Source organism: Bombina bombina, chromosome 3, assembly GCF_027579735.1.
Source record: "Bombina bombina isolate aBomBom1 chromosome 3, aBomBom1.pri, whole genome shotgun sequence".
NCBI lineage: Eukaryota > Metazoa > Chordata > Amphibia > Anura > Bombinatoridae > Bombina > Bombina bombina.
In genome coordinates, this window is record NC_069501.1 from 45745305 (window position 1) to 45770748 (window position 25444).

At 39.1% G+C, this 25444-nt stretch overlaps 1 protein-coding gene across 1 annotated transcript in view; it reads left to right on the forward strand.

The window, feature by feature from the left end:
- Nucleotides 1-1168: 1168 nt before the first annotated feature.
- Nucleotides 1169-25444, forward strand: part of CASR (calcium sensing receptor) — a 148416-nt gene continuing 124140 nt past the window's right edge. Inside the window, exons 1-3 of the mRNA XM_053704524.1 lie at nt 1169-1580; nt 13770-14076; nt 17755-18621. Of these exons, the coding sequence (XP_053560499.1) occupies nt 1396-1580; nt 13770-14076; nt 17755-18621 (1359 nt within the window). The 5' untranslated portion in view covers nt 1169-1395. The remainder of the gene's footprint in view (nt 1581-13769; nt 14077-17754; nt 18622-25444) is intronic.

Genomic DNA, 25444 nt, shown 5'->3' on the forward strand with positions numbered 1-25444 from the left:
GAATCTCACAAGCCTAGAAATAACAATGTCCCTTTAATTGGGAGGCTACAAGTTAGAGTCTTTATTGATTTCATCAATCATTGGCAGGTTTTTGATAGTTAAGGGCAGTATTTGGACGATCCCAGTTTTTAATAAACAATTTCACTTTAATTGTTGCAGGGTCATGACTGTTGCAGGGTCATTTAACGTATCCTTAACATTTGAATGGTAAATCCTCCATATTGTAGCGCTACAGGGGCCTATCTAAGAAGCTCTGAATGGAGTTTGATTGCCCGTGTTTCTGGCTAAAGATCGCTGCTCCATAGCCCTGTCCGCCTCATTACGTTTTGGAGCGCTCAGACCTATACATTTAACACTATATTTCTAGCTTTAGTATTCTCAGTGACCACCTTTCAAGTGACAACAAAAATCAGCTTTACAAGAATGAAAGGAACAGTAAGCACTTTGTAATTAAAATACATTTGTGTTGTCTTGCGGTAAAACAAATTGCCATCGTGTTTCCAGTAATTGTTTTTCAATAGCTTGACTCCACCTACCAAGTGCATTGCTTTGCAGTTGTTATTTGTTAAAGGCAATTAGGGAAGGAAATGTAGCATTGTGCAGAACTAAACTTTTTATTTTAGGTGCTTACTGTCCCTTTAAACAGAGCTTTACTTTAACAAACGTTTTACAACTGTTAACTTTTTACCTGGAAGAATTCCTTTGTTAATCATGGCTTTTGTCTTTATTTTCTCTGCCCCGCGTATCCTTAAAGGGACAGTAAAGTTGAACTTTCATGATTCAGATAGAACACGCAATTTTAAACAGCTTTCTAATTTACTTCTATTATCTATTTTACTTTAGTTTCTTGGTATCCTTTGTTGATAAGCATATCTAGGTGTTCTGAGGAGCAGCATTGCACTACTGGGATTTAGCTGCTGTTTGGTGACTGCACATATATGCCTCTTATCATTGTCTCATGATGTGCTGCTTAGCTAGCTCCCAGTGGCGCACAACTGCTCCTTAAACAATAGATAATTAAGCACATGCTCTATCTGAACCATGAAAGAACAGTGTTGGGTTTATCCCTTTAAATGCTGCTCCTCCATTTTGAGTGTACTCTCCCTTTAAATAATATTAATAATAATAACCCCTTCTAATATGGAACATTTCTTTTAGGACCATGGGATGCACGTGACAGAGGCTCCTGTTCCGTCTGAAATGGAGACACTGGATACATTCCCAACACAAAAGCAGCCGTCCGCGCATTCCTTTGTCTATAGACATGAGGGCAATGTCCCAGGATCTGTGCAGTAGGGACAGCGAGCGTTGGCTGTGCTCTTCGCCTGATATCGTACAGATTGTCCAATCCTTTCCCCGTCCTTCCTATGAACCTGAGCTGCACACCAGAGAAGAATGAATCTGTACAGCTGCTGTTTGCTGCTGCTGTGCATCACACCTGACGCTTCTGCATATGGACCAGACAAGAGGGCTCAGAAGAAGGGAGATATCATCCTTGGTGGCTTGTTCCCCATTCATTTCGGTGTGACTTCTAATGATGACGAGCTGGAGTCAAGGCCGGAATCAATGGAGTGTGTAAGGTGGGTTGTAAGCTAAAAAACATACTAAAGGGGCATGAAAGTCAAAATTAAAGGGACAGTCTACTTGAACATTTTTATTGTTTAAAAGGTTAGATAATTCCTTTATTACCCATGCCCTCTATACATGTTGCAATGTGCAAGGTCGGGCTGCTCTCAGAAATATGTAGAAAAAGAATGTCCAGAGAGAGCACTCACCGTGAAAGACAAGGGCCTAGATTTAGAGTTTGGCGTTAGCCGTCAAAACTAGCGTTAGAGGCTCCTAACGCTGGTTTTGGGCTACCGCTGGTATTTAGAGTCGTGTAGGTAAGGGTCTAACGCTCACTTTCCAGCCGCAACTTTTCCATACCGCAGATCCCCTTACGTCAATTGCGTATCCTATCTTTTCAATGGGATCTTTCTAACGCCGGTATATAGAGTCGTGGCTGAAGTGAGCGTTAGAAATCTAACGACAAAACTCCAGCCGCAGCAAAATGTCAGTAGTTAAGAGCTTTCTGGGCTAACGCCGGTTCATAAAGCTCTTAACTACTGTGCTCTAAAGTACACTAACACCCATAAACTACCTATGTACCCCTAAACTGAGGTCCCCCCACATCGCCGCCACTATATTAAAAATTTTTAACCCCTAATCTGCCGACCGCACACCGCCGCCACCTACGTTATCCCTATGTACCCCAAATCTGCTGCCCCTAATACCGCCGACACCTACATAATATTTATTAACCCCTAATCTGCCGCCCCCAACGTCGCCTCCACCTACCTACACTTATTGACCCCTAATCTGCCGACCGGACCTCACCGCTACTATAATAAATGTATTAACCCCTAATCCGCCTCACTCCCGCCTCAATAACCCTATAATAAATAGTATTAACCCCTAATCTTCCCTCCCTAACATCGCCGACACCTAACTTCAATCATTAACCCCTAATCTGCCGACCGGACCTCACCGCTACTCTAATACATTTTTTAACCCCTAAAGCTAATTCTAACCCTAACCCTAACACCCCCCTAAGTTAAATATAATTTAAATCTAACAAAATAAATTAACTCTTATTAAATAAATTATTCCTATTTAAAGCTAAATACTTACCTGTAAAATAAACCCTAAATAGCTACAATATAAATAATAATTATATTGTAGCTATTTTAGGATTAATATTTATTTTACAGGCAACTTTGTAATTATTTTAACCAGGTACAATAGCTATTAAATAGTTAATAACTATTTTATAGCTACCTAGTTAAAATAATTACAAAATTACCTGTAAAATAAATCCTAACCTAAGTTACAATTAAACCTAACACTACACTATCAATAAATAAATTAAATAAAATACCTACAATTATCAACAATTAAACCTAACACTACACTATCAATAAATTAATTAAATACAATACCTACAAATAAATACAATGAAATAAACTAACTAAAGTACAAAAAATAAAAAAGAACTCTTACAAAAAATAAAAAAATATTTGCAAACATTAGAAAAATATTACAACAATTTTAAACTAATTACACCTACTCTAAACCCCCTAATAAAATAACAAAGACCCCCAAAATAAAAAAATGCCCTACCCTATTCTTAAATTAAAATAGAAAAGCTCTTTTACCTTACCAGCCCTGAAAAGGGCCCTTTGCGGGGCATGCCCCAAAGAATTCAGCTCTTTTGCCTGTAAAAAAAAACCATACAATACCCCCCCCCAACATTACAACCCACCACCCACATACCCCTAATCTAACCCAAACCCCCCTTAAATAAACCTAACACTAAGCCCCTGAAGATCTCCCTACCTTGTCTTCACCACGCCCGGTTCACCGATCGGTCCAGAAGAGCCTACGATGTCTTGATCCAAGCCCAAGCGGGGGGCTGAAGATGTCCGTGATCCGGCTGAAGTCTTCATCCAAGCGGGAGCTGAAGAGGTCCATGATCCGACTGAAGTCTTCATCCAAGCGGCATCTTCAATCTTCTTTCTTCCGGATCCATGTTCATCCCGCCGACGCGGAACAACCATCTTCACCGACGACTTCCCGACGAATGATGGTTCCTTTAAGGGACGTCATCCAAGATGGCGTCCCTCGAATTCCGATTGGCTGATAGGATTCTATCAGCCAATCGGAATTAAGGTAGGAAAATTCTGATTGGCTGATGGAATCAGCCAATCAGATTCAAGTTCAATCCGATTGGCTGATCCAATCAGCCAATCAGATTGAGCTTGCATTCTATTGGCTGTTCCAATCAGCCAATCAGATTGAGCTTGCATTCTATTGGCTGTTCCGATCAGCCAATAGAATGCGAGCTCAATCTGATTGGCTGATCGGATCAGCCAATCGGATTGAACTTGAATCTGATTGGCTGATTCCATCAGCCAATCAGAATTTTCCTACCTTAATTCCGATTGGCTGATAGAATCCTATCAGCCAATCGGAATTCGAGGGACGCCATCTTGGATGACGTCCCTTAAAGGAACCGTCATTAGTCGGGAAATCGTCGGTGAAGATGGATGTTCCGCGTCGGCGTGATGAACATGGATCCGGAAGAAAGAAGATTGAAGATGCCTCTTGATAGAAGACTTCAGTCGGATCATGGACCTCTTCAGCTCACGCTTGGATGAAGACTTCAGCCGGATCATGGACATCTTCAGCCCCCCGCTTGGGCTTGGATCAAGACATCGGAGGCTCTTCTGGACCGATCGGTGAACCGGGCGTGGTGAAGACAAGGTAGGGAGATCTTCAGGGGCTTAGTGTTAGGTTTATTTAAGGGGGGTTTGGGTTAGATTAGGGGTATGTGGGTGGTGGGTTGTAATGTTGGGGGGGGTATTGTATGTTTTTTTTTTTACAGGCAAAAGAGCTAAATTCTTTGGGGCATGCCCCGCAAAGGGCCTTTTTCAGGGCTGGTAAGGTAAAACAGCTTTTCTATTTTAATTTTAGAATAGGGTAGGGCATTTTTTTATTTTGGGGGGCTTTGTTATTTTATTAGGGGGCTTAGAGTAGGTGTAATTAGTTTAAAATTGTTGTAATATTTTTCTAATGTTTGTAAATATTTTTTTATTTTTGTAATTTAGTTCTTTTTTATTTTTTGTACTTTAGTTAGTTTATTTAATTGTATTTATTTGTAGGTATTGAATTTAATTAATTTATTGATAGTGTAGTGTTAGGTTTAATTGTTGATAATTGTAGGTATTTAATTTAATTTATTTATTGATAGTGTAGTGTTAGGTTTAATTGTAACTTAGGTTAGGATTTATTTTACAGGTAATTTTGTAATTATTTTAACTAGGTAGCTATTAAATAGTTCTTAACTATTTAATAGCTATTGTACCTGGTTAAAATAAATACAAAGTTGCCTGTAAAATAAATATTAATCCTAAAGTAGCTACAATATAATTATTATTTATATTGTAGCTATATTAGGGTTTATTTTACAGGTATTTAGCTTTAAATAGGAATAATTTATTTAATAAGAGTTAATTTATTTCGTTAGATTTAAATTATATTTAAGTTAGGGGGGTGTTAGTGTTAGGGTTAGACTTAGCTTTAAGGGTTTATACATTTATTAGAGTAGCGGTGAGGTCCGGTCGGCAGATTAGGGGTTAATTATTGTAGGTAGGTGGAGGCGACGTTGGGGGCGGCAGATTAGGGGTTAATAAATATAATATAGGGTTCGGCGGTGTTAGGGGCAGCAGATTAGGGGTACATAGGTATAATGTAGGTTGCGGCGGTGTACGGAGCGGCAGATTAGGGGTTAAAAAAAAATATGCAGGTGTCAGCGATAGCAGGGGCGGCAGATTAGGGGTTAATAAGTGTAAGGTTAGGGGTGTTTAGACTCGGAGTACATGTTAAGGTGTTAGGTGCAGACTTAGGAAGTGTTTCCCCATAGGAAACAATGGGGCTGCGTTAGGAGCTTAACGCTGCTTTTTTGCAGGTGTTAGGTTTTTTTTCAGCTCAAACTGCCCCATTGTTTCCTATGGGGGAATCGTGCACGAGCACGTTTTTGAAGCTGGCCGCGTCCGTAAGCACTGCTGGTATTGAGAGTTGAAGTGGCGGTAAATTATGCTCTACGCTCCCTTTTTGGAGCCTAACGCAGCCATTCTGTGAACTCTAAATACCAGCGGTATTTAAAAGGTGCAGGGGAAAAAAAGCATGCGTTAGCTACTCGGGTCGTTACCAACAAAACTCTAAATCTAGGCGAAAGTGTTTAATTATAGAGTTAACGTTTTCGGGGAACATCTCCGGTCCTCAGACTCCTGTGAAAAAAACAAGTGTACATTACACTTACCACACCGTGTCTAATAAAGCCCGCGAGCAGTCCCAGCACCACCGGCCCCCACGCTGCCGCACCAGGTGGAGCCCGGAAGTGTAGCCGAGGCGTCACTACGTCATCACGTTAGCGTCGGTAGCGCTAGTACCAAGTGCATTAGGTGATACTATACTTAACATACAATATTTACATATTGATAGCATATGTGTTATATGTACTATAGTACGTGGGAATGTGTTGCTATAAACAATTACTGTGAACTATACTAGTGCTATAGAAGCTAAAAAGGTTCAGAATGCTAGGGGGAAAAACGTCATCTGCATAGTATGTACGCATATGCGGGGAAGTACGCATATTTAAGAAAACAGGCTATACTGTATAAATAATGAGAGTTATATATTCTATCATGCCTTAAACTGCTAGCCTCTTTCCAAAAAAATTCCAAAAATGTCCAGTCTATGTCTTTATTATCTGCATTTAATCTAGTCTAATGAAAAAAGTGCAGGACTTTTCGGTCCATCATGTATAGTAACCCTAGTCCTCATATTTGAACTCTAGTCCATGCATTTATCACTCTGGTATATACAGTTTACAATAGCCTTAGTAACAGGATAATTCCTTCCACCCTCGGGCCTTAAGTATAGAGTATTTAATATACAGTATAGCCTGTTTTCTTAAATATGCGTACTTCCCTGCATATGCGTAATTACTATGCAGATGCCGTTTTTCCCCCTAGCATTCTTAACCTTTTTAGCTTCTATAGCACTAGTATAGTTCACAGTAATTGTTCATTGCAACACATTCCCACGTACTATAGTACATATAACACATATGCTATCAATATGTAAATATTGTCTGCTGCCGACACTAACGTGATGACGTAGTGACGCCTCGGCTACACTTCTGGACTCCACCCGGTGCGGCAGGGTGGCCGCCGGTTGCTCAGGGACTGCTCACAGTAAGTGGTAAGTGTAATGTACACTTGTTGTTTTTTTCACAGGAGTCTGAGGACGGGGGTTGTTCTCCGAAAACGTTAACTCTATTACTAAACACTTTGTTTTTCATGGCGAGTGCTCTCTCTGGACATTCTTTTCTTTTATGTATATATATATATATCTTATTATATATTATATCTTTTCATGTGACAACACTGAAGAAATTACACTTTGTATAACAGTGTAAATTTGCTGTCCCCTCAAAATAACTCAACACACAGCCATTAATGTCTAAACCAGGGGCAACAAAAGTGAGTACACCCCTAAGTGGAAATGTCCAAATTGGGCCCAAAGTGTCAATATTTTGTGTGGCCACCATTATTTTCCAGCATCACTGCCTTAACCATCTTGGGCATGGAGTTCACCAGAGCTTTGCGGGTTGCCACTGGAGTCCTCTTCCACTCCTCCATGATGACATCATGGAGCTGATGTATGTTAGAGACCTTGCGCTCCCCCACCTTCCGTTTGAGGATGCCCCACAGATGCTCAATAGGGTTTAGATCTGGAGACATGCTTGGCCAATCCATCACCTTTACCCTCAGCTTCTTTAGCAAGGCAGTGGTCGTCTTGGAGGTGTGTTTGGGGTCGTTATCATGTTGGAATACTGCCCTGTGGCACAGTCTCCGAAGGGAGGGGATCATACTCTGCTTCAGTATGTCACAGTACATGTTGGCATTCATGGTTCCCTCAATTAACTGTAGCTCCCCAGTGCGAGCAGCACTCATGCAGGCCCAGACCATGACACTCCCACCACCATGCTTGACTGTAGGCAATACACACTTGTCTTTGTACTCCTCACCTGGTTGATGCCCCACACACTTGACACCATCTGAACCAAATAAGTTTATCTTGGTCTCATCGGACCACAGGATATGGTTCCAGTAATCCATGTCCTTAGTCTGCTTGTCTTCAGCAAACTGTTTGCGGGCTTTCTTGTGCATTGTGCAGACTAATTTAATGCAGTGTCTGAGCACTGACAGGCTGACTCCCTTCAACCTCTGTAGCAATGCTGGCAGCACTCATATGTCTATTTTCCAAAGACAACCTCTGGATATGACGCTGAGCACGTGCACTCAACTTCTTTGGTCGACCATGGCGAGGCTTGTTCTGAGTGGAACCTATCCTGTGAAACCGCTGTATGGTCTTGCCCACCATGCTGCAGCTCAGTTTCAGGGTCTTGGCAATCTTCTTATAGCCTATGCCATCTTTATGTAGAGTAACAATTCTTTTTTTCAGATGCTCAGAGAGTTCTTTGCCATGAGGTGCCATGTTGAACTTCCAGTGACCAGTATGAGAGAGTGTGAGAGCGATAACACAACATTTAACACACCTGCTCCCCATTCACACCTGAAACCTTGTAACACTAATGAGTCATATGACACCGGGGAGGGAAAATGGCTAATTGGGCCCAATTTGGACATTTCCACTTAGGGATGTACTCCAATGATTTAGACCTTAATGGCTGTGTGTTGAGTTATTTTGAGGGGACAGCAAATTTACAGTTATACAGATATATATTTATAGTATATATATAATGTTTTTTTGCACATATATTTATACCTAAATATTCAGATGATTATATACAAGCATACCTTGTTTTATTGCTCTTTGCAGATATTGCTCTTTTAAAAAATTATAGGTTTGTGGCAACCCTGTGTCGATCAAGTCTATTTTTCCAACATATATACACATGACTACACATGAATACAGATATATATATATACACATAAATAAACATGAATACACATATATACACATAAATAAACATGAATACACATATATACACATAAATAAACATGAATACACATATATACACATAAATAAACATGAATACACATATATACACATAAATAAACATGAATACACATATATACACATAAATAAACATGAATACACATATATACACATAAATAAACATGAATACACACACACACATCAGATGATGGTTAGCATTTTTAGCAATAAAGTATTTTTTAATTAAGGTCATTACATAGTTTTTTTAGACATAATGCTATTGTGCACTTAAAGGGACATAATACTCAAATGCTAAATCACTTGAAACTGATGCAGTATAACTGTAAAAAGCTGACAGGAAAATATCACCTGAGCATCTCTATGTAAAAAAGGAAGATATTTTACCTCACAATCTCCTCAGCTCAGCAGAGTAAGTTCTGTGTAAAAAGTTATACTCAGCTGCTCCCAGCTGCAGGTAAAAATAAAAAAAAAATGAAGAAATGAACAGCAGCCAATCAGCATCAGCAGTGCTGAGGTCATGAACTCTTACTGTGATCTCATGAGATTTGACTTAACTCTCATGAGATTTCATAGGCCTAGATTTGGAGTTTGGCGTTAGCCGTGAAAACCAGCGTTAGAGGCTCCTAACGCTGGTTTTAGGCTAACTCCGGTATTTGGAGTCACTCAAAATAGGGTCTAACGCTCACTTTTCAGCCGCGACTTTTCCATACCGCAGATCCCCTTACGTCAATTGCGTATCCTATCTTTTCAATGGGATCTTTCTAACTCCGGTATTTAGAGTCGTGTCTGAAGTGAGCGTTAGACATCTAACGACAAAACTCCAGCCGCAGGAAAAAAGTCAGTAGTTAAGAGCTTTCTGGGCTAACGCCGGTTCATAAAGCTCTTAACTACTGTACTCTAAAGTACACTAACACCCATAAACTACCTATGAACCCCTAAACTGAGGCCCCCCCACATCGCCGCCACTCGATTAAATTTTTTTAACCCCTAATCTGCCGACCGCCACCTACGTTATACTTATGTACCCCTAATCTGCTGCCCCTAACACCGCCGACCCCTATATTATATTTATTAACCCCTAATCTGCCCCCCACAACGTCGCCTCCACCTGCCTACACTTATTAACCCCTAATCTGCCGAGCGGACCGCACCGCTACTATTATAAAGTTATTAACCCCTAATCCGCCTCACTAACCCTATAATAAATAGTATTAACCCCTAATCTGCCCTCCCTAACATCGCCAACACCTAACTTCAATTATTAACCCCTAATCTGCCGACCGGAGCTCACCGCTATTCTAATAAATGTATTAACCCCTAAAGCTAAGTCTAACCCTAACACTAACACCCCCCTAAATTAAATATAATTTTAATCTAACGAAATTAATTAACTCTTATTAAATAAATAATTCCTATTTAAAGCTAAATACTTACCTGTAAAATAAACCCTAATATAGCTACAATATAACGAATAATTACATTGTAGCTATTTTAGGATTAATATTTATTTTACAGGCAACTTTGTAATTATTTTAACCAGGTACAATAGCTATTTAATAGTTAAGAACTATTTAATAGCTAAAATAGTTAAAATAATTACAAATTTACCTGTAAAATAAATCCTAACCTAAGTTACAATTAAACCTACCACTACACTATCAATAAATTAATTAAATTAAATACCTACAATTATCTACAATTAAACCTAACACTACACTATCAATAAATAAATTAAATACAATACCTACAAATAACTACAATGAAATAAACTATCTAAAGTACAAAAAATAAAAAAGAACTAAGTTACAAAAAATATTTTTTTTTTTACAAACATAAGAAAAATATTACAACAATTTTAAACTAATTAAACCTACTCTAAGCCCCCTAATAAAATAACAAAGACCCCCAAAATAACAAAATGCCCTACCCTATTCTAAATTACTACATTTCAAAGCTCTTTTACCTTACCAGCCCTGAACTGGGCCCTTTGCGGGGCATGCCCCAAGAAATTCAGCTCTTTTGCCTGTAAAAAAAAACATACAATACCCCCCCCCAACATTACAACCCACCACCCACATACCCCTAATCTTTCCCAAACCCCCCTTAAATAAACCTAACACTAAGCCCCTGAAGATCTTCCTACCTTGTCTTCACCCTACCAGGTTCACCGATCCGTCCTGAAGAGCTCCTCCGATGTCCTGATCCAAGCCCAAGCGGGGGGCTGAAGAGGTCCATGATCCGACTGAAGTCTTCATCCAAGCGGGAGCTGAAGAGGTCCATGATCCGGATGAAGTCTTCATCCAAGCGGGAGCTGAAGAGGTCCATGATCCGGATGAAGTCTTCTATCAACGGCATCTTCAATCTTCTTTCTTCCGGATCCATCTTGCAGACCTCCGACGCGGAACATCCTCTTCTCCCGACGCCTACTAGCCGAATGACGGAATAAAGGTAGGAATATTCTGATTGGCTGATGGAATCAGCCAATCAGAATCAAGATGAATCCGATTGGCTGATCCAATCAGCCAATCGGATTGAGCTTGCATTCTATTGGCTGATCGTAACAGCCAATAGAATGCAAGCTCAATCTGATTGGCTGATCGAATCAGCCAATCGGATTGAACTTGATTCTGATTGGCTGATTCCATCAGCCAATCAGAATATTCCTACCTTAATTCCGATTGGCTGATAGAATCCTATCAGCCAATCGGAATTTGAGGGACGCCATCTTGGATGACGTCCCTTAAAGGAACCGTCATTTGGCTAGTAGGCGTCGGGAGAAGAGGATGTTCCGCGTCGGAGGTCTGCAAGATGGATCCGGAAGAAAGAAGATTGAAGATGCCGTTGATAGAAGACTTCATCCGGATCATGGACCTCTTCAGCTCCCGCTTGGATGAAGACTTCATCCGGATCATGGACCTCTTCAGCTCCCGCTTGGATGAAGACTTCAGCCGGATCATGTACCTCTTCAGCCCCCCGCTTGGGCTTGGATCAGGACATCGGAGGAGCTCTTCAGGACAGATCGGTGAACCTGGTAGGGTGAAGACAAGGTAGGAAGATCTTCAGGGGCTTAGTGTTAGGTTTATTTAAGGGGGGTTTGGGTTAGATTAGGGGTATGTGGGTGGTGGGTTGTAATATTGGGGGGGGGGTATTGTATGTTTTTTTTTACAGGCAAAAGAGATGAATTTCTTGGGGCATGCCCCGCAAAGGGCCCTGTTCAGGACTGGTAAGGTAAAAGAGCTTTGAAATGTAGTAATTTAGAATAGGGTAGGGCATTTTGTTATTTTGGGGGTCTTTGTTATTTTATTAGGGGGCTTAGAGTAGGTGTAATTAGTTTAAAATTGTTGTAATATTTTTCTTATGTTTGTAAATATTTTTTTATTTTTTGTAACTTAGTTCTTTTTTATTTTTTGTACTTTAGTTAGTTTATTTCATTGTAGTTATTTGTAGGAATTGTATTTAATTTATTTATTGATAGTGTAGTGTTAGGTTTAATTGTAGGTAATTGTAGGTATTTTATTTAATTAATTTAATGATAGTATAGTGTTAGGTTTAATTGTAACTTAGGTTAGGATTTATTTTACAGGTAATTTTGTTATTATTTTAACTAGGTAACTATTAAATAGTTCTTAACTATTTAATAGCTATTGTACCTGGTTAAAATAATTACAAAGTTGCCTGTAAAATAAATATTAATCCTAAAATAGCTACAATGTAATTATAATTTATATTGTAGCTATATTAGGATTTATTTTACAGGTAAGTATTTAGCTTTAAATAGGAATAATTTATTTAATAAGAGTTAATTAATTTCGTTCAATTAAAATTATATTTAACTTAGGGGGGTGTTAGTGTTAGGGTTAGACTTAGCTTTAGGGGTTAATACATTTATTATAGTAGCGGTGAGCTCCGGTCGGCAGATTAGGGGTTAATGTTTGAAGTTAGGTGTCGGCGATGTTAGGGAGGGCAGATTAGGGGTTAATACTATTTATTATAGGGTTAGTGATGCAGATTAGGGGTTAATAACTTTATTATAGTAGCGCTCAGGTCCGCTCGGCAGATTAGGGGTTAATAAATATAATATAGGGGTCGGCGGTGTTAGGGGCAGCAGATTAGGGGTACATAAGGATAATGTAAGTAGCGGCGGTTTACGGAGCGGCAGATTAGGGGTTAAAAATAATATGCAGGGGTCAGCGATAGCGGGGGCGGCAGATTAGGGGTTAATAAGTGTAAGGCTAGGGGTGTTTAGACTCGGGGCACATGTTAGGGTGTTAGGTGCAGACGTAGGAAGTGTTTCCCCATAGCAAACAATGGGGCTGCGTTAGCAGCTGAACGCAGCTTTTTTGCAGGTGTTAGGTTTTTTTTCAGCTCAAACAGCCCCATTGTTTCATATGGGGGAATCGTGCACGAGCACGTTTTTGAGGCTGGCCGCTTGCGTAAGCAACTCTGGTATCGAGAGTTGAAGCTGCGTTAAAAATGCTCTACGCTCCTTTTTTGGAGCCTAACGCAGCCTTTTTGTGGACTCTCAATACCAGAGTTATTTTTATGGTGCGGCCAGAAAAAAGCCGGCGTTAGCTACGCGGGTCGTTACCAACAAAACTCTAAATCTAGGCCATAGTAAGCTTCCTTTACCTGATTGGTGAAATAATATGAGAGTTCACGAGGCTCATCCCCTAAGATGTTCCAGGACAGACACACTAAAATGCTGCTTAGAAATCCTTTACAATGGGGTGTGAATACTTAGGACATTTTGAGATAAAATATCTTTCTTTTTTACATAGAGATGTTCAGGAGATATTTTCTAGTCAGCTTTTAACAGCTATACTGCATCACTTTCAAGTGTTTAAACATTTGGGTATTATGGCCCTTTAATAGACCACAGTATAGTGGAAATATAACTTTTATATGCAAAAATAAATCAGTGTATCGTATTTTATAAAAAAAAATAATGTGTTTGTTAATTACACAGGACTTAACCATATTAAAAATGGATATTATAATTCATAATTTAAGTACAATGGATGTACAAAAATACACAAATGTGTACTTATAATTACAAAATACAAAATTAAATTGCCTTTCTCTTTTTCTCTTTCTCTTTCTTTCAAAGCTGAGACAAGTTGAATTCTGCTGATTTCTCTACTAAAAAAGTCTAAAATATTCTTTTATTTCTCATGTAGGTACAATTTCCGTGGCTTCCGCTGGCTACAAGCTATGATCTTTGCCATAGAAGAAATAAATAATTCTAGCACTCTCCTACCTAATATAACATTGGGATACAGGATTTTTGACACATGTAATACAGTTTCTAAAGCTCTGGAGGCCACGCTTAGCTTTGTAGCTCAGAACAAAATAGACTCCTTGAACTTGGACGACTTTTGTAATTGTTCAGAACACATGCCGTCCACCATAGCTGTGGTGGGAGCAACAGGATCAGGAATATCCACAGCAGTGGCAAATCTGCTGGGGCTCTTTCACATACCACAGGTAAGGGTCTAACAGAGAAGTATGTGGATGAGTGGAACCCCTAGTCACTCAAAAATCTGATGTATCCAGGTATCCAGTTCCACCCCCCCCCCCTACTTAATAACATAATCTAATCTAATTAATATTTCTCACACTGGTAAGTAAGTTATGCCAGTAATACACATACATATCAAAATGCTTTACCCTTTCTACTATTAACCCATACAGTGCAGTTATTTAACCTACTACTTGCTGATAATGAGAGTAAGAATTTATTTATCTATTATGACCAGTAAAACACACAGCACAAAATTAACAGTCATGGTGGCAGTACCAAACAGTGCTATAACCTGCATATATCTTATACCCCACACTGGCAGCGATTTACCACCCATATAGCCAGAACCCACACAGTGCTATAACCTGCATATATCTTATACCCCACACTGGCAGGGATTTACCACCCATATAGCCAGAACCCACACAGTGCTATAACCTGCATATATCTTATACCCCACACTGGCAGCGATTTACCACCCATATAGCCAGAACCCACACAGTGCTATAACCTGCATATATCTTATACCCCACACTGGCAGCGATTTACCACCCATATAGCCAGAACCCACACAATGCTATAACCTGCATATATCTTATACCCCACACTGGCAGTGATTTACCACCCATAAAACCCAAACACAATGCTGTGATGTAACCCCCCATGAAGCCAGAACCCACACAATGCATTGATGTCACCCCCATATAGCCAGAACTCACACAATGCAGTGATGTAACCCCCATATAGCCAGAACTCACACAATGCAGTGATGTCACCCCCATATAGCCAGAACTCACACAATGCAGTGATGTAACCCCCATATAGCCAGAACCCACACAATGCAGTGATGTAACCCCCATATAGCCAGAACTCACACAATGTAGTGATGTAACCCCCTTATAGCCAGAACCCACACAGTGTAGTGATGTAACCCCCATTTAGCCAGAATTCACACAATGCAGTGATGTAACCCCCATTTAGCCAGAACTCACACAATGAAGTGATGTAACCCCCATATACCCAGAACCCACACAGTGTAGTGATGTAACCCCCATTTAGCCAGAATTCACACAATGCAGTAATGTAACCCCCATATAGCCAGAACTCACACAATGTAGTGATGTAACCCCATATAGCCAGAACTCACACAATGTAGTGATGTAACCCCCATATACCCAGAACCCACACAGTGTAGTGATGTAACCCCCATTTAGCCAGAATTCACACAATGCAGTAATGTAACCCCCATATAGCCAGAACTCACACAATGTAGTGATGTAACCCCATATAGCCAGAACTCACACAATGTAGTGATGTAACCCCATATAGCCAGAACTCACACAGTGTAATGATATAACCCCCATACAGCCAGAATTCACACAGTGTAATGATGTAACCCCCATATGGCCAGAACTCACACAATGTAGTGATGTGACCCCCATATAGCCAGAATTCACACAGTGTAATGATGTAACCCTCATATAGCCAGAACTCACACAATGCAGTGATGTAACTCCCATATAGCCAGAACTCACATAATGCAGTGATGTAACTCCCATATAGCGAGAACCCAAACAATGCAGTGATGTAACCCCCATATAGCCAGAACTCACACAATGCAGTAATGAAACCCCCATATAGCCAGAACCAACACAATGCAGTGATGTCACCCCCATATAGCCAGAACTCACACAATGTAGTGATGTAACCCCCTTATAGCCAGAACCCACACAATGCAGTGATGTCACCCCCATTTAGCCAGAACTCACACAATGTAGTGATGTAACCCCATATAGCCAGAACTCACACAATGTAGTGATGTAACCCCCATATACCCAGAACCCACACAGTGTAGTGATGTAACCCCCATTTAGCCAGAATTCACACAATGCAGTAATGTAACCCCCATATAGCCAGAACTCACACAATGTAGTGATGTAACCCCATATAGCCAGAACTCACACAATGTAGTGATGTAACCCCATATAGCCAGAACTCACACAGTGTAATGATATAACCCCCATACAGCCAGAATTCACACAGTGTAATGATGTAACCCCCATATGGCCAGAACTCACACAATGTAGTGATGTGACCCCCATATAGCCAGAATTCACACAGTGTAATGATGTAACCCTCATATAGCCAGAACTCACACAATGCAGTGATGTAACTCCCATATAGCCAGAACTCACATAATGCAGTGATGTAACTCCCATATAGCGAGAACCCAAACAATGCAGTGATGTAACCCCCATATAGCCAGAACTCACACAATGCAGTAATGAAACCCCCATATAGCCAGAACCAACACAATGCAGTGATGTCACCCCCATATAGCCAGAACTCACACAATGTAGTGATGTAACCCCCTTATAGCCAGAACCCACACAATGCAGTGATGTCACCCCCATTTAGCCAGAACTCACATAATGTAGTGATGTAACCCCCGTATAGCCAGAACCCACACAATGCAGTAATGAAACCCCCATATAGCGAGAACACACAGAATGCAGTGATGTAACCTCCATATAGCCAGAACCCACACAATGCAGTGTTGTATCCCCCATATAGCAATAACTCACACAATGCAGTGATATAACCCCCATATAGCCTGAACTCACACAATGCAGTGATATAACCCCCCATATAGAACGAACTCACACAATGCAGTGATGTAACCCCCATTAGACATGGACATTAGGTTTTGGACTAGTACTAAAATCAAAATATTTTTTACAATTTTTTCCATTCATCAGAAATACGAGAAATAGTTATTCTGTTTAATACCCACAAAACCACAAGCACACGCACTTACTGATATAACCCTGTATAGCCAATACCCCACACAATGTGCAGTAATTTCACCATCCAAAACCCATTATCACTGGGACACATTCCCAACCTTCAGTGGCCCTGTGTGTTCTGGTGCTCTAGACCAGTGTTTCTCAACCGGGGTCCTCAAATACTCCCAACAGGCCATGTTTTCATTATAGCTGAACTAGCGCACAGGTGAAATAATCAGCTGATTAGTAACCATGGTTACTAACCTGCTCTCACCCATTAGATGATTCTTTCACCTGTGCTCTAGTTCAGCTATAATGAAAACCTGGATTATTGGGGTATTTGAGGACCGTGGTTGAGAAACACTGCTCTATGGTCTTTCTGAGGGGAATATGAATACATACCCTGAGAGTCATGCTCCTCCTGTTCTCTGCACAACAAAGGCCTCTCAGAGGCTATTTACCCATAATGCAGAGGGTAATGTCCATTTTGTTTTGTAATATCATATCAAGTGCAACAGCCAATCAGAAGTCACATTGTCCTTCCCACTGAGCATGCTCCTGCTTCCTGCTCTATTAGGTCAGTTGAGTCACACAACTGTGAAACGCAAGAGCAACACTCTCTTCTATTTGTGACTGAGTGAATGATATGGCTGATTGACTTTACAATATGTAAAACACACAACACCTTACTGTTTTGAAACGGGGGCCTTATTAAAACAGCTTCCATTTAATGGTATCTAACATATATCTAACTCCACTGCTGTAATTATTAGATAATATTTGCAGTACACACCATTACTTCAACATGTGAATGATAATACAGACCCAGACATAGTTGCTGCCTTTGTTTTGCAGGTCAGTTATGCCTCCTCCAGTCGCCTCCTTAGCAACAAGAACCAGTATAAGTCTTTCCTGCGTACAATGCCTAATGATGAACATCAGGCCACAGCCATGGCTGACATCATTGAATACTTCCGTTGGAACTGGGTGGGAACCATAGCTGCTGATGATGATTATGGTCGTCCTGGAATTGACAAGTTCCGAGAAGAGGCAGAAGAGCGTGACATCTGCATTGACTTCTATGAGCTTATCTCCCAGTATACACCAAAAGACCAAATAGAAAGTGTTGTAGATGTTATCCAAAACTCAAAAGCAAAGGTCATTGTTGTTTTTTCAAGTGGACCTGACCTGGAGCCATTGATTAAAGCAATTTTCCAACGTAATGTAACTGGGCGCATTTGGCTAGCTAGCGAAGCCTGGGCCAGCTCTTCTCTAATTGCAATTCCAGAATTTTTTCATGTTATCGGAGGCACTATTGGTTTTGCTCTGAGGGCTGGGCAAATTCCTGGATTCCGTGAATTTCTACAAAATGTAGATCCAAAGATGTCTATCACCAATGGCTTTCTGAAGGAGTTCTGGCAAGAGACATTCAACTGTTACATACCTGATAGTTCTAAAAGCCCTTTCTCAAGTAACCATGAAGAATTTTATAGAGAGGGAAATACTTCTTCTCATTTTCGACTTCCATGTACTGGCAAGGAAAACATTACAAGTATAGAGACCCCATATTTGGATTACACTCATTTGCGGATATCCTACAATGTGTATGTAGCAGTATATTCCATAGCACATGCACTCCAGGAGATTTACACGTGTACTCATGGGAAGGGTCTTTTTACTAATGGCTCCTGTGCTGACATCAAAAAAGTAGAAGCCTGGCAGGTAAGTTTTGATTAAGATAATTATAATATCTACCTTGTTATATATTATACTTTTCCACACTGTAACAGAAAAAAGGGTCATAATCTCAAGTTAGCAAGAAGTAAGTTCAAGAGGAATAAATCGAACAAACAAAGCAGGTTTTACTTTGTAACTGTATACACTAAAATATAAGAGACTTAAAAAACAACAGTGTATCCAAAGTTAAGTATATGTGAAAAATCCAATATATGAAAATAAGAAGAGTTACAGTTTTTTTTTTTTTTTTTTTTAAATTTATCTTTATTGAAACAAATAAACAAACAATTAATTCCCCCCCCCCCCCCCCACATGCTCTCCAGCATTTATTGTCCCTAAGGTTGTATATCACAGCTAGTCTAACTGGGGTTTTATACCATCTGCATAACAGTTTTAGATTTGATTCCATGAGTTACAGTTTTAAAAGTACTTGATTGCAGTTTATTCCATAGTGGATCATATAGGGGATAAAAGAGAAAACAATGGTGCAAACCATATGGACCGGTACCCAGTACCAAAAGGAGTAGTACTCACAATTTTAAGGGCTATATCTAAGATCTTAGAAGGAAGGCAGGCAGGTACGAAGCCCCAAAGGCTTTCAATGCAACTCCCAATAACATTCTGGTTATCCCAAGTTGAGGAAACAAAATGTATTAAAAGCAAAGGACATAAAATACAAACTGTACCAATGCTAAAAACAACCATTCTATGTGCGTCCAAAGGCTCTAAGCATATGAATCGGATAGCTCCAAAGTTCTGACTTGCAATACAAAAGTTCTTAAAGTCCTATAAAAGTCTGAGGTACATTTAGCTGGGAAACAGTCAGCTTTTTCAAGGATAATTGGTTTCAGTGAGTGCTGTCTTTTAAATATCCAGATGTCTCCTGATTTTCTGAAAATGTATGATGTCATTATTTATGTAGCAATCACATGATCATCTTCTGGTGGTCACATGATCATCTTGTTAATAGCGTGATATGCATATGTCATATCTGTAGACTGTTCAGGAATTATATTGATGGTACTCATTTTAGACGGATATCATTATCTTATTGAACAACATTTATCTTTAAAAACAGCATTTCTAATTAGAAACAGCATTCTAAATGTATAAAAAATCTTTATAAAAGCATCAAAAATATATGTAATAATATCACTTGGGATTCGAACTGCTAAACTAAAGGACAAGCATATGTACAGACCAATATATAAAGTAACATATTTAAAATGAGGGAACATAGTATAAAGGTTAAAATATTGAACAACTCTTTACCAGTTTAAATATTGAAAAATTATATTTTAAAAAGGTGTGGAAGTGTAATTATAAGAAATAAGATAGCTCAAAGTCTTTGTGTAGCCCACTGGGTTTAAAGGTGTTTAAGTTAAAAATCCATATCATTGGCTAGATTGCCTCCTCTCCAGTGAGGCATAACTTAATGCTCATATATTTCACTATAGGGTCTTTGTTGTGTACCCTCTTGAAATGGTCATATACAGTACGGAGATCATATCCCTTTTTTATATTCTTATGTATTCTTATATATTCTTATATATTTTTATGTTCTTGGAAACGTTTCAACAATTTTCTACTGGTATGGCCAAAGTACTGTAGATGACAAGGGCATTCCAAAAGGTACACAACATTTTTCAAATGACAGGTAATCAATTGTTCTATTTTATATTGTTTGTTATCACTTCCATTAGTTGCTTGAAATTCCTTTAAGGTCTTATTTTGAGTTTCAAACTGTTACACCCCATACATGAACCACATTTGACAAAGCCATTTGCATCTCTGCTCAGCCAAGTGTGCTTTTCTTCTTTTAAATAACTAGAGGTTATTTTTATCTTTAATGTTTGGTGCTTTTTTAAAAAACTTATTTTGGTTTATCAGGTAAGATACACCATAAACTGCTGTCCTTCATCCCCAATGTTTGTTAATAATATTAATTACTTTTGTGTTTTGTACACTATAATCGAGAATTATTGGGTCAACCTGGTTATTTTCAGATATTAGTTTACTTTTCTCTTTTTTGTACTGAAGGAACTCAGTTCTGTCTTTTTGTGAGGCTTCTTCAATAACCTGATCTATAAACGTTTCTGTATATGTTTTTTTCTAAAAATCCATTTTTAAAAATCAGGTTAATAAAATTTTCCTTCTCACTACAATTTCACTTTAATCTCTGGAATTGGCTTTTCGGTACATTTAGTAGCCATCTTCTTAAGTGACAGCTATTAAGTTTGATGTAATTATTCACATCTACTGGTTTCAAATATTTTTTTGTATGGATATGTTAATTTTTAATGTAAATTTGTAAATCCAGAAATAAAAAAGAATCCTGATATACTGCAATTTAAGGTCAATATTCCATTCATAAATAGTTCCAGCTCTATTTGAGATCCCTTCCATATAAATAAAAAGTTGTCAATGTACCGCTTATAGGACACCAGACTCGCTCCAAGGGGAGAAGAAAACACAAATGTGTCCTCCCAAGCTGCAATAAACAAATTGGCATAGCTTGGAGTGAATCTGGTGCCTATAGCATTATCACTGACTTGGAGATAGTATTGGTCATTAAACCAAAAAACGCTGGTGTCCAATATAAGCTCTATCCCCCTCAAAATGAAATCCAGTTGTTTTTTTAGATAATTGTTCATCTAAACTAAAAATAATTTTAACTGCTTTTAGACCTTTATCTTTTTTGATAATGGTGTATAATAAGGTGACATCTGCTGTCACGAGCCACCAATTGGGTTCCCACTTTATATCATTTAGTGTTTTTAGAATGCTCACAGTGTCTTTCAAGTGTGATTTAGTAGTACATACATAGCGTTGTAACAACCTATCTATATATAAGGATAAATTGCTAGTTAAAGAATCCACACCAGAGACGATCAGTCTTTCTGGTGGATCGTCTGGGTTTTCGTGGATCTTGGGTAAAATATAGAAGGTGGGGACTTTAGGAAAATCAGGACAAATGACATCAAATTCTTTTTTTTATTCAAAATGCCCTTTTCCAGTTCCTTGCAAAATTAACCAAGATATCCTCAGATTTTGAAATTTTGAAATGGGGTTATGATTAAGAAGCTTATATGTAGTCATATTATTCAGCTGTTTTAAGCATTCTTTGTTATACTTATCTTTATCTAAGAGGACAATTCCCACACCCTTATCGACAGCCATAATGACTATGTCCTTATCTTGTTCCAGTTCTCTCAAAGCTTCACTTTCTACTTTGTTCAGATTATATTTATAATTATTTTTTATTTTTTTCTACACCTTTTGTCACCAATTATGTAAAGGCATCCACTGGGCTTGTTCAAAGACCTGTAGGGTAAAAATTTAGATTTATTTTTTACATCTATGTGTTTGAAGGAATTGTTACCTGTTTCTCCTGTATCAATAGGGTTTTTTTATAAAGACTTTTTTCAAAGTTAAATTCCTTATGAATTTATTAATTCCTAGGTATCAAATTTATTGAGTTGTTTAGTGGGTGCAAATTTCAGGCCTTTATTTAAAACTTTTATTTGATTCTCACTTAAAGGGACAGTCAACACCCGACAAAACATGATCCCATATTATTGAACCCCAAATGAACATCCGCCTGCACCGCATCCATTCTGTATTACCTATTTTCTTGTCCTCGTATTCATTCACGATATATGTGTTATTCATCTCTAAATATGGCCACCTAACTCCTCCCCCTCATCCTTCTTTTCCATCTCTATGCCATTTCAGGCTCGTTCATGTAGGTATGATGACGTTCATCATACATCATCGCACATGCACATTTTTTAACAACTGACATGAAATGCCTTGGTCATCGAGCAGTGGGCAAATTTGATTGCTCAAAGTACTAATGCATATCAAGTGTCGTTCCTATACAATCTCGTATGCGCAAAAGTCCGTGAACGAGGTTTAAAACTCTGACCGAGGATTGCTTTGTGATTGGTGGATGATTTTAAAGAGAAGATAGATACGTAACGGTGGGGGGAGTTAGGCGGCCATATTTCGAGGATTAGTAGGACAAGGAAATAGGTAACACCAAAGGGATGTGGTGCAGTGTCAGGGTGCCAGGAATCAGACTGAGACGAGAAGTACAAAAATAATCACACCTTTATTAATAGCAAAAATATAATAAAAAGTAAACAAGTCAAATAACAAGCCAGGAGTCAAAACCAGAGCTGGTAGTCAGACGAGCCGAGTCAGGAGCCAAAGCGAGTAGTCAGACGAGCCGGAATCAGGAACAAGGAAAACAGCAGAGTCAGGAACAAGCCAGGGATCAGGAACCAGAAAGGGACGTCAGGCAGCCAGGTAATACACAGGAACTCTCACAAACAGGTCTGAGACAACGCAAAGGCAAAGCATACTGAACAGAGGCCCTTTAAATAATAAGTGATGACATCACAATTCTGAGATTGCATCCTGTCTCACATGGATGATGCAACCAGTCTGGCCATAAAAGGAAGTGCAGGAAATGAGCAGCATCCCCCACAATGCACCATAGTCAGGAAGAGAGGTGAGCAAAATGGCTGCCAGCAGCACATGGCAAACAAACAGGGAAAAAACCCTGACATACAGGCGGATGTTCGTTTGGGGTTAAAAAAAAATGGGATCATGTTTTGTTGGGTGTTGACTGTCCCTTTAAGATCTTATTACTGAGGTTAAAAATACCCTTAGGTTCTACTTTTTCCTCTTTGTGTTGTTCTCATACTTTCCTTGTTTCCGCTGCTCTTTCTTTTCCTTGGTGTAACAATGTGGTTTGTCATTCTCTTATCCCGTTCTAAAAAAACATTATTTTCTCTTACATCTTCATTTTTCTCTCCTAATATCTGAAAGTGATTGTGTCAGTTCACCCCCTCTTGATTGCTGTGATTGTTTTTTATTATTATTAGATCTTTGATCTGGAACTTTTGTCCAATTTTGGGTTTCATATTCAGTTTTTTTATTAGTATCATATCTATATGTGCTTTGATTACTTTTTCTATCTCTATTCTAGACATGTGCGTTTCGTTTTGGCCGACTTTCGTCTTCGGACGATTTTTGGCCGATTCGGATATTCGAGTGCATCCACATATCCGAATCAGGACCATAGCTAAAATCCCCAAAAGTTCAGAAAATTAGTTTTCGGATTCATAATTCATATTCAGAATATTTTATTGTTCTAATCTAAACCGCAGTTCCCCGACATTGCTGACATTAACTAAATCACTAAATAAAGCTATTAACCTCTAATCCACCGTTCCCCGACATCGCCAACACTAACTAAACCTATTAACCCCTAAACCGCAATTCCCCGACATAGCTGACACTAGCTAAACCTATTAACCCCTACACTGCTGTTCCCAAACATCACCAACACTAACTAAACCTATTAACCCCTAAACCGCAGTTCCCGACATCGCCGACACTAACTGAAACACTAAATAAACTTATAAACCCCTAAACCACTGTTCCCAAACATCGTCAACACTAACTAAACCTATTAACCCCTAAACCGCTGTTCCCATACATCGCTAACACTAACTAAACCTATTAACCCCTAAACCGCTGCCCCCACATCGCAACAACCTAAATTAAACTATAAACCCCTAAGCCTAACACCCCCTAACTTTAACATAATTCAAATAGACCTAAAGTTAAAATTATTAACTAACTACCTATTTAAAAATAAATACAAACTTACCTGTGAAATAAAAAAAAAACCTAAGCTAGCTACAACATAACTATTTACTAACTACCTAGTTAAAATAAATACAAACTTAGCTGTGAAATAAAAATAAAACCTAAGCTTACACTAATAAAACCCAACATTACTAAAAATAAAAATCTTAACATTACTAAAAATAAAAAAAATAAGATTACTAAAAAATTAAAACTCCAATTACAAAAAATAATAAACACTAAAATTACAAAAAATAAAAAATTACCATTACAAAAAATAACAAACGAAATTATTCAAAAAAAGAAAAATTATTGCCAAACCAAAAAAACCATAATCTATAATAAACTACCAATAGCCCTTAAAAGGGCCTTTTGTAGGGAATTGCCCTGAAGTTAACAGCTCTTTTGCAAAAAATTTAAACTAACACCCCCTAACACTACAATCCCCCACCTACCAAACCCCCAAAATAAAAAAAAAAACCTAACTAGAAAAACCTTATCTACTCATTGCCCTACAAAGGGCATTTGTATGGGCATTGCCCTTAAAAGGGAATTCAGCTCTTTTTCGGCCCATTAAAAAAAATCCCTAATCTAAAAAAAAAAAAAAAACCCACTAACCCCAAAATCGGTACTCACAGTTGCTGAAGTCCAATGAACGATCTTCATCCCAGCGGCGAAGCATCTTCATCCAGACAGCTCCATGTTCATCCATCGCGGGACCGGCATCTTCTTCATCCTTTCTTCAAAGCTAGGGGAGAGTCTTGTGGAGCGAGGCAGAGAGTTCCATAAAATGGGAACCAGTCTGGAAAAATCTTGTAAACGGGAATGTGAGGAGGTAACAAGAGAGGAGGAGAGTAGGAGATCATGAGCGGAGCGAAGGGAACGGGAGGGAGAGTATCTGGAGACAAGGCTTGAGATGTAGGGGGGAGCAGTGCAGTTCAGGGCTTTGTGTGTCAGAGTGAGAATTTTGTGTTTAATTCTGGAGGCAAGAGGAAGCCAGTGAAGGGATTGGCAGAGAGGTGCAGCAGATGAAGAGCGACGTGTAAAGAAGATCAGCCTGGCAGAGGCATTCATTATGAATCGTAAAGGAGCTAGGCGGCAGCTAGGAAGACCAGAGAGGATGGAGTTGCAGTAGTTGAGGCGGGAA